Source organism: Rhinolophus hipposideros (assembly GCF_964194185.1).
Source record: "Rhinolophus hipposideros genome assembly, chromosome: 20".
NCBI classification, from domain to species: Eukaryota; Metazoa; Chordata; class Mammalia; order Chiroptera; family Rhinolophidae; genus Rhinolophus; species Rhinolophus hipposideros.
In genome coordinates, this window is record NC_138066.1 from 41848444 (window position 1) to 41864613 (window position 16170).

The 16170-nt window shown below is 44.0% G+C and overlaps 1 protein-coding gene across 1 annotated transcript in view; it reads right to left on the bottom strand.

The window, feature by feature from the left end:
* Window positions 1-16170, bottom strand: part of PITPNC1 (phosphatidylinositol transfer protein cytoplasmic 1) — a 218309-nt gene that overhangs the window by 106243 nt on the left and 95896 nt on the right. The window contains exon 2 of the mRNA XM_081028442.1: window positions 1177-1325. Within this exon, the coding sequence (XP_080884568.1) occupies window positions 1177-1325 (149 nt within the window). The remainder of the gene's footprint in view (window positions 1-1176; window positions 1326-16170) is intronic.

The following is a 16170-nucleotide window of genomic DNA, read 5'->3' on the forward strand; positions in this document are numbered from 1 at the left end:
ATTTCATCGTGACTCAGGGATTCCCTGGTACTACAGCCCTGGGCAGATTAAAATGTGTTGCTTGAATCAGCCCAAGGCCTTCACTGTCAAGATATTGCCCTGAGAGACTGTTATACACCCAAGTGCTAGTACCCAAACTCCCCATCGAGAAGGAATAGCTCCCTTCAGCCTGTCAGAGGGTGGAGGCCATGTGAGAATGATGGAATCCAAATGTGACTCCTCCTAGAAATATCTGACCAAGGTCAAGGCATGGAGAATGGACAAATCTTCACAAGTATCAGTGAATAAACTGGGGCAACTGTTCAGCTATTATGTTGGAAATGCTTTCTGAATAATCACAAATGGAACAAAAGGAGAGACCATACGTGGGGGTGAAGAGTATTCATGGAAATGATAGCAAAGACCAGACTGGTCATACACTGGTTCACTGGAGTAGAGATTACTTTTGATAAAATATATTCCATATGGCATGTGACTACAAATTTCTGACCTAGAAATGAACTGAAAGGAAGGAAATGGACTGGAGAGGGGTGTAGAGAGGGGAGAAGAGCAGACAATCCCCAATCATCAATTATGCCATTAGTGATAAGAAAGTAGAAAGAGATTAAAGAATGTGTTTTGCAAAGCAGAAATGATAGCCCTGATTAGTGCTAGTTTATAATCCTCCAATCTTTACCCTTCCAAAGGAGAGGTGACAACCTGCAGCTTGGGAAGGACGGGTCCACTTAAAAAGTGGTAACAACCTTAGCACTGCATATCGCTTTGGTCACAAGTGCGTTTTGTCAATTCCCTTTACAGACACCTGAGTGGTCCCTTACCTAGGTTTCCCCAATGGCATACTGCCACCTTCAACACTTCTCTACACCTTACAGGTAAAGCCATCTCTTCTGTATTGCTAACCCTGAACCAAGGGAGAAGACAAAGTCCTTTAGTCCTTAAGTTCAGATTTCATCCTAACCTGTCATGGAAGGGGTGGGAAAGGTAAGAGGAAAGCTCCTCCTAACGAAATGCAGTTGAAAACACAGAGGATTCTGTTTTTGGAAGCAACTAGACTGGTGGTTGCAGAGAGTGGACGTACGTAATGTTTTGATCCCAGACACCGCCTCTACCTCAGTCCTGCCGTGGGGAGGGGCTCCGGTGTGGTGAGAGAGCCTGGAGGTGGCTGCCACCACTTACCTGTTGAGATACACGCGCTTCTCGGTGAACTGCCCGTTGCCATGGTGAGGGTCTTCAAAGGGCTCATTCTGGACAACCTCTACCCCTTCCCCTCGGTCGCTCTGTTCGTGGCTGTGCTTGCTGATCATGTATAGCTGTCCGATTTTGTACTACAAAACAGAGACAGAGAGGTCAGCCCCACCGCTTGTGTCCGAAAATGGTGCCACAAACAACTAATACCATCAACACTTTCTGCTGAGAAAAGAGAGCAGACACATGGGCCTGGTGTTAGTTTTCCTCGGGAGTGAGGAGCAGAACTAGTTGTGAGTAGAATGTGGAAACAGCATGTTCCTGTGAACATTTTGCATCACCTTGGCGAATGCTCGCTGGGGTGGCTGGCGGTCCTTAGGGTTTGGCAGCCGACCAACCATGGGTAGCAGCAGGGAGGCGGAGGCACCAGTCTCCCTTCCCACTCTGGCCCTACAGGGTTAAGTGGAGCTAAAGTCCTATTTTTTTCGGCAAGAGACAGGCCAGGGTATGTTCTTTCTGTCCCTTCTTTCTGCCTAATTAACAGCGTTGCGGGGGACAAGAGGATTAGATGTCACCTGTCTCTTCCATCACCTCTTGTTCTCAAAGGTGGCTGGACATTAGAATCCCCTGGAAGCATTTAAAATCTCCAAATGCCCAAGCCCCACCATGAGTGAAACCTGTGTTCTAAAGAGTGATCCACAATGAGGAAAATCTATAATATCTCTAACTCTTTTTTTTATCCAATTCCATTAACAGTGTGGAGCCTTCCAGCCTGAGGTCCCAGAAGCCACACAAGTTTATACGAAAATGACAACATGGAATAACAGAATATGAACACTTTCTGTCCTCTCTGCATTTTTAAGCTGTTCCACTCTCCTTCCTGCCTCCTGGAAAACCCTGGGGCCAGCAGGCATTTCTTCATCCAACTAATTTGACAGAGAGAGAGAGGAGGGAATAAAATGACTTTTGTACGAGGGAAGTAAGAGTTGGGAGGCAGTACAGTGAGACCCTGCTGTGGTCCTTCCTGCAGATCCAGTGTGAAATAACACACACACTCAGTGTCACCACGGTCATCAAGGCCCTTGGGATGGAGAAAGGGGCCTGCATCTGCAGCAGGCTAATAACAGCTCTGGGTTGTTCCCCAAAGAGCCCAGGCCAGCAAGGATGCAGGTCGCCTGCTTACATGCATAAGAGAAAGAAAGAGATTTTAAATTAAGGGGGCAGGTGAAATATACAAATCAACAGTGCAGTCAGTTCCAAAGCTGAGAGGACATATACATCTGAAGGTCCCACTTTCATTTTGAGGCAGGTGCAGGGAGGGGAGTGTGAAAAGAATCTGAAAGGCTTTGGTCTCAGGCCAGCCCCAGGGACCAGTCCCAGTAACCATGACAATGGGAACAGCAGCCGGCTGGGTCTTCTCAAAGGGCAGGGCTTCCTATCTGTGCTACCCCGCTCCCTAGGATGGTAGGCATTTAAAATGCTTTTAACATGAGTGTAGGTGTGCTTGGCGGGAGGGAGAGCACTGAAGAATCTTAGAGGAAGAGGAGAGAGGAAAATCAAAGACGAAATCTATTTGTAAAACAAAGAAGCTTGGCCTGGCTTCCTCTTAGTAAGTCCTTCCTCTTACTTTTGCTCATAAAGACTAACACTCTTTCCAGAAAGACAGTAAGAAAAAGCTTACCGATTGAAATCTGTGTGATACACCTAGGAGATCTACATTCCACCTTATGCAGATGGACACACAAGCCTATAATAAGATACTCAGCTGCCTGGGGGGGTGAAGATTTCACCGGCAGTTGCTTTGCACGTAGGGTTCAAAAAATAAGCGGTTACCTACAGTGGAATATTATTCAGCCATGAAAAAGGAATGAAGTGCTGATACTGGTACAGTACTGCATACTGGGTGTTATGGGTTGCATCGTGTCTCCCCAAATTCCTATGTTGAAGTCCCAGTACCTCAGAATGTGACCTCTTTGGAGATAGGGTCTTCACCGAGGCGATCATGTTAAAATGTGGTCACTAGGCTGTGCCCTAATCCAGTAGGACGAGGGTCCGCATACCAAGGGGCCCGCTGGACACAGACACGCATAGAAGGAAGATGAGGTGAAGAGGTGCAGGGAGAAGACAGCCGTCTACAAGCCAAGGAATGACCTGGAACAGATCCTTCCCTCAGCCTTCAGAGGGGACCAAGGCTGCCTGCTGACATCTTGATCTTGGACTTCCAACATCCACGACTGTGAAACTATAAAATTCTGGTTGTTTAAGCCACCCAGTCTGTGGTGCTTTGTCACAGCAGCCCTAGAAAATGAATACAGAGGGTACAGGGTTTCCTTTTGGGGGATAAAAGTGTTTTGGATCTGAACAGAGGTGGTGGTTGTACAACATTGTGTATGTACCGAAGTCACTGAATTGATTTTGTTTTATTTTATCTTTTAAAGATTTTTTTTGGGGGGGGAAGGGGAACAGGACTTCATTAGAGAACAGTGTGTTTTTTCCCCAGGACCCATCAGCTTCAAGTCAAGTTGTTGTCCTTTCAATCTTAGTTGTGGAGGGCGCAGCTCAACTCCAAGTCCAGTTGCCATTTTCAATCTAGTTGGGGGGTGGGGGGGGCGCACACAGCCCACCATCCCATGTGGGAGTCGAACTGGCAACCTTGTTGAGAGCTTATGCTCTTAACCAGCTGAGCCATCAGGCTGCCGGGGAGCTCAGCGGCAGCTCGTTGTCTTCATTCTAATTGTAGAAGGAGCAGCTCACTGGCCCACGTGGGAATCGAACCAACAACCCTGTCGTTCAGAGCTTGTGCTCTAAGCAACTGAGCTATCTAGCCGCCCCTGAATTGATTTTAAAATGGTTAATTTTGTTATGTGATTTTCACCTCAACTTCTTCTTTTTTTTTTTTTTAAAGTGTTGACTCTGCTTATGAAGCAGTCACCCCTAAACTAAAATTCTGTCAAGGTCTTTAGTGAGGGATGAGGCAGAAGGGACATGTCTACCACGGGACTGTCTTCAGGAGCTCCAACCCACTCACATATGAAAACCATACGGGATCAAGGACACTGCATGACACAGAAAAACCACCCGCCAGACACGAGTCAGCCCAAGTGCTTCCTGCTCCAGGGAGAAGGGACTGGGCAGCCGAGGCGACAGCCAGGCAGAGGTGGGCCCGCCTGCCCGGCCTCATTGATCATGCCAGTGGCTCCTGAATGAACTAGTGCAGGGCAGACATCAGCCTTAGCTCACCAAGATAACGTCAGTCTGGGGGCGACCGACAGATGCTGGATGCAGTAACGTAGGTGACATTTTGGGGGGTTGGCGGGACACTCAAGCCCAGACACTGAGATGGTCAAGGGCTCTGCAGCTATCACTTCTTTCCTTCCCAAGCAAATCAGGCCGGCTCTTCTGGTTATGGCCACCTGAGCTGGGCCATCCAGAAGCAGAAGTTTTGTTATTGTTGTTTATAAACCACAAATTCACTCACAGACACGTACATAAGGCAGTTTCTCTGTTAGGAGGAGAGAGCCAGAAAGATGGCCCTTGAACCATCTGTCTCAAAATCTCCAGATGCACTCCTAAAAAAATGCAGAATCCCAGGCCATTCCAGCCCTTTCACATTCAGACTCTGGGGTAGAGGGAAGTTGGAAATCTTACTCAAATGCACACTAACTGCTGAGAACCACCGAGGCAGAGAGAGGCAAAGGCATTCATTAGGACTTGCTCAGCACGAAACCAAAACGTGCTAGCTTTAGGAGGCCCGTTTCTCCTTTAATGCTAATTTCTTGCAAAGCTCCATTCCCTCATTTAGAGAAAATACCACATCCCTAATCACCAGCTCCAAACAAACTCACATGGCAAATGAAGTCTTTGCCAAATCCAAAGACTCAGGACCCTTATTTCTCTAACAGGTAAATTGCTTCAACCAATTGAAGCCTCACTGTGATTAAAAAGGAGGGATAGTTCAGGGCCACTGCCTCTGAACTCTACTATTTCAGAAGAGGAATAACACAAGTCCGGTATTATTTGAAAGATCAAACTTAGTTTAAACTGTGCTCACATGTGAAATGGTGGCGCCTTTAGGCTCTAACTTTGTCAAATCTATTGTTATAATTCTAGAGTTTGAGTAATCATCATTACAGACAATCATGGTTAGAGACGGCTCTGCACTGCAGGGCTGGGCCTCCACGTGAGCCATCGTCAGAATAGCTACCCCATGTAATTATCTTTGTAGTCAAAAAACATCACGGGGATTCAGGTCTTTCCCATTTGCACACAGCGTTGCAAAATTTGAGAGAAGGCAGAGATACATAATGTGCCTAGAGAAGCCGAGCGGTTTCATCGGTTTGTAGTTTGCAAACTCTATGGCTGAGCACAATCAACTTAATACAGTTCAGCCTCAAAACTTGATTTTAGAAAAGGCAACCCCAGGCCCAAACTCCTGAGGATGGTAAAGGATTACTAATCGAGCACCCACACTTTGAACATCATGCTTGCTGGAAGAACTACTGGACCCAAAGTTTTAGGCTCAACAGAACTCCAATTTAACAATGATTTTCACTGAACCACCCCTTACCCAACTGTTGAGCTTCAGAGATCTCTACAAGCCAGGCTCTCACATTCCCCTACCCTAAAGAACAAAGTGGGTGACATCTTCCTTCTAATCAATCCCTGTCTCCTCCCTTCCTGTCCTCTTTCTCTTCTTCCTTTAGTCCCAATTCCATTTCCATCATGATATGAAAGGTGAGATCCTCTGCTTTGCAATAAACATTACCTACTGCCTCTGGAGGGTTTTTCCCTGATGATGTGACTTGGGTCCTCAAGCCCCCAGGCTGGGAATCCGAATTTACTCCTACCTCTGTCTTTGGGGAATACTGGAGAACAGTGTGTTTCTCCTGAGCCCATCAGCTCCAAGTCCAGTCTCAGTTTTCAATCTTTAGCTGCAGGGGGTGCAGCCCACCATCCCACGCGGGAATCGAGGTGGCAACCCTGTTGTTCAGAGCTCGTGCTCTAACCAACTGAGCCATCCGGCCACCCCCAGCCTTCTCCATTCTTAATACGTGGACCTCAGAGCACAGTGAAACAACTGCCTCATGATGGGCAGAAGCCTGCTGAAGAGAGCGTCTGAGAGATAAAACACCACAGAGGATTCAGGTGCACGGCGGGTCTTCACGCCAAGTGGTACCCAAATTGTAATTCCGCACAGGAAAAGAGATACAATGAGTCCCGACTGTAACCACCTCATCTCTGAATGCTAGAGGCTGGCGCTTGTTTTCTGTAATCCCACAGCATAGCTAAGGCACCCAGACACATGTTCTGGACCAGCAATCAGCAAACTATGTGGGCCAGCACCTGTTTGTTTGTTTTTTAAATAAAGTTTTATTGGAACACAGTCACGCTTATTCATTCTGTGGCTGCTTTCACCATGCAACAACATAGGTGAGGCGTTGCAATGGAGAATGTATGGCTCTCAAAGTTGAAAAGATTTACTCCCTGGCCTTTTACAGAGCAAGTTTGCTGAGCCCCATTTTAGCCCATGGGCACCAGGTCCAGTCTAGGCCTTAGCTACGTCCTTAGGCCTGTGCTGACCACTTGTCATTGGCGGCTAGTGTGCATTCGAAATGTGGCCTGTGCAACAAAGGGACCGAATTTCAAATTTGCTTTTCATTAATTTAAATTGAAAAACGGTCACTCCATACACCTCTCAGAAAACATGCACCTGTGTTTGAAACACCTTGGGTTATATAAATCTACTTTTTTTCACTTGGAAACTTTATAAAATCTAAATTCAGATCCGGTACCTTGGATGAAAATGTAGCATCTGATTGGAAATTGCTGTAGGTGTAAAATGCACATTGGATTTTGAAGACTTGGGAATCTTCCTGAAATTAACAGAGCTCATTAATAATTTTTATACTGTTTACCTATTGAAATCATAGTATTTTGGATATACACTGTGCTAATTAAAGTATATTCTTGAAATTAATTTCACCTGTTCCTCTTTTTTTTTAATGCGGCCACTAGAAAATATTAAGTAACGTATGTGGCTCGTATTTACAGCTCACTTATTTCTACTGGACAAGAAAGGTTAGACCCGAATCTAGTCCAATGGGGATTGTGCACCAGGCTGTGATGCCACTCCAAGACTTCAGAGGCTGGCCAGTCAGGCGACAGAGCCAGGTCACGCGTTTCCATATGTTTCGAAGCTGGTGAGGTGGAGCACTGGTAATTAGGGATATATTTGGAGAAGCCCTCCCCTCCTGAGAACTGGCCATTACTTGGACCTCCAGAGAGGTGATAATTGTTCACAGTGTGCTATGGTTGAAAGCACTGGGGTTTTAAAATTGAAAACCTGGAGCCAAAGTCATGATTCTGCCTTTGATTAGTTTTGCAACCTTAATCAATTTACTTATCAGAGCCACAGTGTCTTATCATTAAAATGGGACTAGCAAAATACCCCACAGGACATGGTGAGAATGAAGTGAGAAAAAACTTAGGAATTAAAAGGCTCTCTAAAACAGAAAATGGCACATGAACCGCTGAAGCTATTAGTTCTTCTGTTTGGGAACACGTCTGACTGGGACCTGAAGATATGTTTCCTTCGTTCCTGTTACACTGTATATCTATTAATATAAAGGACAAGAGAACATGGCATCTGCCATACATCTGTACAACACAAAAACCAAAGGAAACTTGGCCAGTCGTCAAAGGCTGTTTTTTCCTTTGGTAAGAATTTTATTAGATGGTAGTCAGATCGAAGACTTCCCAAAGTATTATAAAAAACCTGAGAACTTCACTTATCTACAGTAGTCACATTCATAGAGACAGAAAGTAGAATGGTGGTTGCCAGGGTTGCTGGGCTGGGTGGGGCGGCGGAAGGGGCAGTTAGTGTTTAACGGGCACAGAGTTTTAGTTTGGGATGACGAAAATGTTCTGGAGATGGAGGATGGTGATGGCTGCCCAACATGAACGCACTCAATACCACTGAACTGTACACGTAAAAACGTTTATCATGGTAAGTTTTATGTGATACTTGAACGAAAAAAATGTAAAGGGAACATGTCATTTTTCAGTGAGTGTGGCTGGCCCACTTCAGACCTCAAAGAGGCCCTCGCACAATGATTCTATTTTTTACGATTATGAAAAAGTTTTGTAAAAGGACAGGGACGTCATTTATATGTGATGGATCTTTGGTTTGAAAGCTTATTGAAAGGGGTCAAGCCGAGCAGACAGAACTGTAACATGACTTCACTCAGAGACAATGCGGCATGAGACACCCCGATTCCTGCCATGCCAGGGGGGTGTTGTCTGGCTGGCTGTGCCCTAAACTTAAATGTCTTTTAATATCAGCATGCTGGAGGATTTGTGTGGCTGATGCACTCCAGCGAGGCACTGCTGACCATGACATGTCGCAGACAAAGTCCCTGACAGAAGGGAAAGAGTGATCAACTGAATACAAACACATCTTGATGCCGCCAACCTTAACACGGGACAGTGAGAACACCAGCTCCTGACTGAACAAGACCACCACATTCCACAGCCTAGCAGCCGAGGGTTCCACCTGAGAGAGACTCTACAGAAAGACATCATTCCAATTCCTTTTTCCTTTGGGAAGGTAGTGCAGGTCCATTTTTAACTCTAAGGGCTGGATCTGATTTGGGTTCTGCAAGGACACGACTGGCTAACCCATCAGTCTTTCTGGCTCTGTGATTCAATGTTCTGATTTCTCCATGTAGACAGAGAGGTTTTAAAAAAAAAAAAAAGTGTAAAGTTCTTTGGTGTTTCGTCAGATCTCTCCCTGCCAGGTCAATAAAGCACGAAAACCAATATCCGATCCCACAAAGAAAACACAAACCTGCAGCTCATATTTCAGGATATCAGTGTATCATCACATATTTATTTTTGCTCCTGGATTTTTATAAGCAGCCCTGTGAGGTGCCTTGTTTACGTAATACCTGTGTCATTAAGCCTGGGTGCAGGAATGCAAGAGCTGATAAAAAGATTTAAGAAGGAGCTGGGTTATGGACATTCAATTCAAAAAATACCCCTTTTGTGACAAACTAATATAAATAGCATCGTGTACTGCCGTTTTACCCATCCTGAGTTTTGGACTGAACTGAATAGAAACACAGCCAAGGGCAAGGCTCAGAATACACTTGGTGCTGGTGCAGGCATAACTCTGTGCTGTGGCTGCCATAAGCCCGAGCCCACGATTTCCAGGACTCAGCCATCTAGAAGCAGACCCTGAGAGCTCATTCGCTGCACCAACTGAAAAGCCAAAATGATCGTATGCAGCGCATACGGGCTACTTTGTAAGCACTGGCTAAGGTAGGAATTGTCATCCCTGTATTTATAAAGTGAGAAGTTGAACAAATTAGCCATCAGTGAGCACCATGAGGGACCATGAAGAAAGCAAACACAGGAACAGCTAAAAACTCCACTCAAAACTACAAAGGTCGGTGGACCTCATGATAGAATATGGGATTTCTCCACATATTGGTTGTGGGCACAGTTTTGGTTCTAGAGAGTCCTGCCCATTCCAGTTCGTGCATTCAACAAGCATTTAGTGTGTGCCAGGTCCTGGAGACAGTTGGGGACAGAGTTATGACCAAGATAGATAGACCTGGTGTCTGGTGAAGTGGGGGGTTTCCTGAGAAGTTCCCCCTTGAAGACATGAGACTACAAGCTGAAGGAACTTGATGCTTACATAAGAGTTTTGGACTGAACGGTGATACCACTTGCCAAGAAATGCAACGCCAACCACAACTCAAGTAAATGGAGAGGTTTGATGACAGGTCTGACCTTTAGAAAGCAATCGAGGCTCTTGTGTTTACTATGGAACATACACCCACGGCCAATCACAAGACCCAAAAGGGAGGAAACAGATAGAACTTTCCCAGGAAATGTAACCTTACAACATCTCCTTGCCACTCACCTTTGTCAATGCTCGTCTCCTTAACCTTGGACTCAGAGGTGTTCCCAGGAGAGAGGTCTATCTACTATGGGGGTAGCAAGGTCTTTGCAGAGTTATAAAAGTCTCTATTTGTGACCTATCGATCCTTTAAGAAACTAACTGGTAGTATCCAGGGACATTGCAGTTCTGGTTAAAAGCAGAAATATACTTGTAGGAATCATAGCAATTAGTTTTAGTGTCTTTTGAGACTCCTGAGAACAGAAAGGCAAACTGAATGCCAACAGAAGCACTTGCTGCTTCACATACAATCAAACAATGGGAGTTCTTAATATTTTGAGAGACGTATTCAAGACACTTCATACCTAGCATAACAAGATCTCGGTAATATGTGAAGGTCACTGAACCCCTTTGCTTACTTAAGTGCTAACTGGCACGGCAAGTGCCTTCGGGGCTCTGCTAACTATCTAGCAATGTTGAGAGAGAGTTATGACCAACTTACATCAAGAATGGCGCCATTTTCTTAAACACTGGTAGCCTAGGGGTGTTTCTTCCTTGGTAAAAAGACACAGATAACTGATTGAGAAAAGCATGTGGTTGGTTGTCAACCCCAGCTCTCCTGAGACAGTAAATGAAGACAGGCAAAGTAGAATAAATTGGGTACATTTCCAGGAATTGCTATATTTAAAAATCTATCTTCTGAGCTCTTATTTCATTTCAGACTTATTCTAACAGGAGAGAGAGAGAGAGAGAGAGAGAGAGAGAGAGAGAGAGAGAGAGAGAAAGACTATCAACTGGTATTTTTAAGGCCAAGTGGCAGCCCTGTCCGCTCCCATCGACACTTGGTAGTCTTGTCTCTATGTGTCCTCCTAAGGGAGGACGGAAACAAGTCCTCTAGGCGACACCATGAGGAAATATAATTTATCACTTTTTCAAGGAGCTGGGAGAAAAAAGAATGTAGCGGACAAAATGAGGAACAGGAAGTGTTCTTCACAGGATTTCCCCCCCAATTTTTAATTGTGCTATAATATACATAACAAAATTTACCATGTTAACCATTTTAAAATTGACAATTCAGTGGCATTAAGTACATTCATACTGTTGTGCAACCATCACCACTATCCATTACCAAATGTTTTTATTATCTCAAAAAGAAACTCTGTACCCATTAGAAAAGAACTCTCTCTTTCCCTCCAATCCCCCAGTAACCTCTAATCTACTTTCTGTCTTTTCTAGATACCTTATATAAATGGAATCACACAATATGTGTCCTTTTGCAACTGACTTATTTCACTTAGCATAATGTTCTCAAGGCTCATCCATGTTGTAGCAGGTGTCAGAATTTCCTTCCTTTTTAAGGCTGAATAATATTCCATTGTATGTATGTACCACATTTTGTTTATCCATTCATTTACTGATAGTTATTCGGGTGGCTTTAACCCTTTGGATATTGTTGTGAAAAACGCTGCTGTGAACATTGGCATACAAGTATTTGAGTTCCAGCTTTCAATTCTTTGAGTTCATACCTAGACATGGAATTGCTGGATCGTATGATAATTCTGTTTAACTTTTTAGGGAACCAACAACTGTTTTCTTCAGCACATGCACCATTTTGCATTCCCAATAGCAATGCACAGATTTCAATTTCTCAACATCCCACCAACACTTGTTATTTTCCATTAAAATAATAATAATAATAGCCATCTTAACGGGTGTGAAGTGATCAACTCTAGGTTCTTTCTTGGATCTCTCATTCTTGTAAAGCTCATTTTAGGTGGTGCTTGGGCATTTTAAACGCTTCTTCCAAATAAGTACTGAGACAGCCCCGAGAGAGATTTCAACCCTATTATTTATTTAAATCAGAAATGGCAATCAATAATCCTTCTGATGAAATATGAGTGATCTGAACTGGTTATTTTTCAGGGGGCTGTAGGGTGTCACTTGGAAATGCTCCGGTTGGAAACAGAAGATAAACTCAATGCAATAAATCCCTTAAAGTCAAAAAGGCCCCAACACATTATAAACAGTTAAGCCACTCAGTAAGTAAAGGCACCACAAAAACGCAGCTACGAATTATTACCTTAGGAAGCCTGAGGGTGGGGGTGGGAGGGGCATGCCCTAAAAAGGCACTTCTATTTCTGTTACAGAAGCTGCATTCGGTATTATTTTGATGGCCCCGTCAAGAATGTAGCAAATGATAGAATCACACTGCAGGAGACAGCAAACAGTCCTGCAGAATTTACTTATGAATCGTATATATATGATGTATAGTCAAAGGTTTGGGGTGAGAAAGCCATCCTTGGTAATTTGCATTCTTCGTGTGGATTAAGTCAGCTTTTATCTATTTTAGGTGACAGCTACTCTTGAAAAAATAATCTTGGAAACGACTTGAAACTCTGCAGGAGACGTACGTAGTTTCTCATGCTTTTTCCTCAGTATACAGTTCAGTGACTTTAGTATATTCTCAAGGCTGTGCAACTGTCACCTCTATCTAAGTCCAAGACATTGTGATCACCCCAAAAAGAAACACCACACCCATGAGCACTCACTCCCCATGCTCCCCTCCTCCCAGACCCTGGCAACCACTCCTCTAATTTCTGTATCTATGGATGTACCTATTCTGAACATTTCACATACATGGAATCATACAACACGTGGCCTTTTGGCACTGACTTCTTTCATTTAGTATAATGTTTTTAAGATTCATCCATATTGTAGCCTGTATCAGTATTTCCTTCCTTTTTTATTACCAAATAATGTTCCATTTTGTTCACTCATTCATCAGTGGATAGACATTTAGGCTGTTTTCACTTTGGGGCTGTTACGAATAGCACTGCTAAGAACATATATATGAGTCTTTGTGGGGACACATGTTTTCATTTCTCTTGGGTAAATATACCTAGAGGTGGAATTGCTGGGTCATAGTGTAACTCTTCTGTTTAACCTTTTGAGGGGCTGTCAAAATGTTTTCCACAGCAGCTGCACCATTTTACATTCCCACCAACAATGTCTCATACTTTCTTCTGGCAGTTTTAAGTTACTTGTAGAAACAAGAACGTCAAACAAGTGACTTCAAAAGCCAAGAGTATGGTACTATGGTACAAGTGTGGCCTTGCTTGCTCATGTCACCGTTATTTTACACTTGGGTACATCCAATGAACAAATATCACGGGCAACTTTTCATTCCTCTGTGGGGACAACAAAGAGCTAAACTCGACACGACAGACAATGAGAAGCTAAGACAGCATATCTAATGCAGCACAGGCGAAAAGTGTGCGAGGGGTTGGGAACGAAGCAACAGCACAAGCTATCATTTTCCAGGAGGATGTCACGTGGAAAATGAGGCTTGACTTATGAGTGAATAAGTAATAGCTGGGCAAGAAGGAAGGGGGGCATAATAGCCTGCAAACAAACCTTGGACATTTACTTGCTCACGGCAAAACTTCACTACTTCCCAGAACCCCTGAAGATGCATGATAGAAATAATAATGAAAGCTACCACGCGGTGCTAACTTCTCTAGGGTCAGGATACTTATTCAATCCTCACAACAACCCTATGAGGTAGGTGATTATCATTATCCCAATTTCACAAATGAAGAAACTGGTGCACAGAGAGGTTGAGTAACTTGCCCCAGGCCATTCAGCTAGAAAGTAGCAGAGCTGGGATTTGAAACCCAGCAGTTGACCTCCAGGATCCGCCCTCCAGTCTCTGGCCTTAATCTCCTTAGCCACTTGCTTGACATCCAAATAAAAAGGCTATTTACAAAGCTGAGTGAAAAGTATCCTGGTGAATAAAGTGACTTTCTTTACTCTTGCATGCTGCTGATAGTTTTAGGTTGATGTTAGAAGGTGTTTTGTGTGTGTGTTGTTTTTTTACAGGTGGGAGACAGCATTATAAAGAGAGCAAGGAGAGAAGAGGTCACACGGGAAGTTAGCAGCGGGGACAAAATTAGAAGCCCAGAGCCCTAGGTTCTCAGCCCTGCTCCTGGAAACACTTCCTCCTACATAAATTCTGACACATAGCAATTAAAGGAAGCACACCCACCCATACAAGTCCTTGAGATGTTAAAGTAAAAATTAAAATTAATGAGTCCATCCAATTTGGACTCACAAAATGCGTGGGTGGAAGACATTCCTGCAGCTGACAGCTGATGTGACAGTTATTTCATGAGAAGGAATAGAAGTTCCTGCCTTCAGCTTTGAATGTTTCCCAGTGTGATTCCAAACCCCAGGCTGAAACAATATGCAGGCCAGGGGCTGAATATATTCGATGGGAAAAAAAAAAACCTCTTCAGCTCACCCGGTCAACCTGACGTGTAGGAAAATGTGATGGGATATCCGCCTCTATTCACCCTCCTTGAGAGCTCAAGATAAAGGCAGCAGGCTCCCAGCCTAGCTCAGACACTCTGATTAATTGAAATCAGACTCCTAATGGCATTGTGGAAGGTAAGCGTCGCATATTCAAAGGTTTCATTAGCTACTGCAATTATCTGAATCTAAGTGTTTTGTGATATACTGAAGTGCTACATGCTACTCTTTCTGCTCACTCCCCTAGAAGAAATGTATAACCTAAACCCCACACTTCTGTCGCTAATGATCTACCTTACACGATCATCCATAAGGCAAACTCCAAACTCTTTTGTAGGAAAAGAAGGAGGAAAAGGCTCTAAAAGTGAAAAATCACATCTTCCCTGGTTTTCCTTTCTCTTCTCTTCCCTCCACCTCATTCCCAGAGGAAGACATTTCCAGAAGAGCTGACAACCCCCGGAGGAAGGAGGCCTTTCTTTCTTCCTCCTCTTGGGCAGATGGTATTTGCATACTGACATATTGTAAATCTAGTCACCCAGGTAACGGACTCCAGTTAGCAACAGCACAATGCAGGTCAGCCAGATTCCTTCTAAAATTAGAAGTCAGACCAATCTGATTTTTAACTGTTCAAGGTAGGATGCCCAGTTAGATGGCAAATTCAATTCTTAAAATGAATTTGCAGTTGGGAGACTCAGCCCTGGCTAATAAAGGCAACTTGGGACATTTCAATATGATAATAGCATAGGTCTTGACATGAAGCTTCAGCTCCGTGACTTTGCTATTTCTGTAAATACTCCCACCATGACTCCAGTCTGTGTGAGTAGAGTCATCTTCAGCCTCCACTCTCCCTTGACCTTCACAGTCAGTTGGTCATTAAGGACTGTTAATTCCTCACCAGGCATTTCAGGCCTCCCACAGTTGGCATCCTCTGACCCCACTGTGGTCTCCTCTCCCTCACACTCCAACTGATTGACACTGAACAAGACCCATCTTTTCTAGCTTCTTTGTCTCCACCCACACCCATCCCGCCTACCTGGGATTTGCTTCCTTCTTTTCTTTCTCAGCTCATGGACAGTGGTCTTGGATGGATTTCAAGGGATGCGTGAATTGTGTACCATCCCTACCACCGCCATTAATTTCTCAGAAGGTCCATGTCCTCCAAAATGTTAAGAACTACCAACTTCTAATTACAGATGGTACCTACACCGGCATTTCCCAGTAACTTTAATGAATGACAACTCCATAATCAAGTGCGGGAAACACTGGGTCAAACAAAGGTAAGTTTTTTTAACATAGGCCTCCTTGGGGCCTTCGCTGTACTAAGATGAACCATGAACCACTGATTTTCTCGTGCAGCCCCTTTCTCAGCCGACACTTCTTAATGTCTCCTTAACGACCTCTAGGAAAGCTCAGCTTTACTTCCACTTGACAACTACCAAGCCATTCACTGCTTTGTTGATAGTTCTCCCATGGCTGTTTTGAGCTATTTATGTTTTACTATGTATTTTTAACGATTGTTAGAAATGATATCATTGTACTTACCACATTTTGTCCTGCTCATTTTATATCATTTTATGTCTGTCTCCCCTACTAGACTGGAAACCATTGGAGAGTGGCGTACACACCTTGATAATTTGAGAGTTCCGATACTCACTAATGTTGAATAACTGAATGAATGATTGAACTTATCACCCCAAATAGATAATAAACTCCTTTAGAATATATATTGTAAAGTTTATTTTTGTATTCCCATGGCACCTAGAAAACAGCTTTTC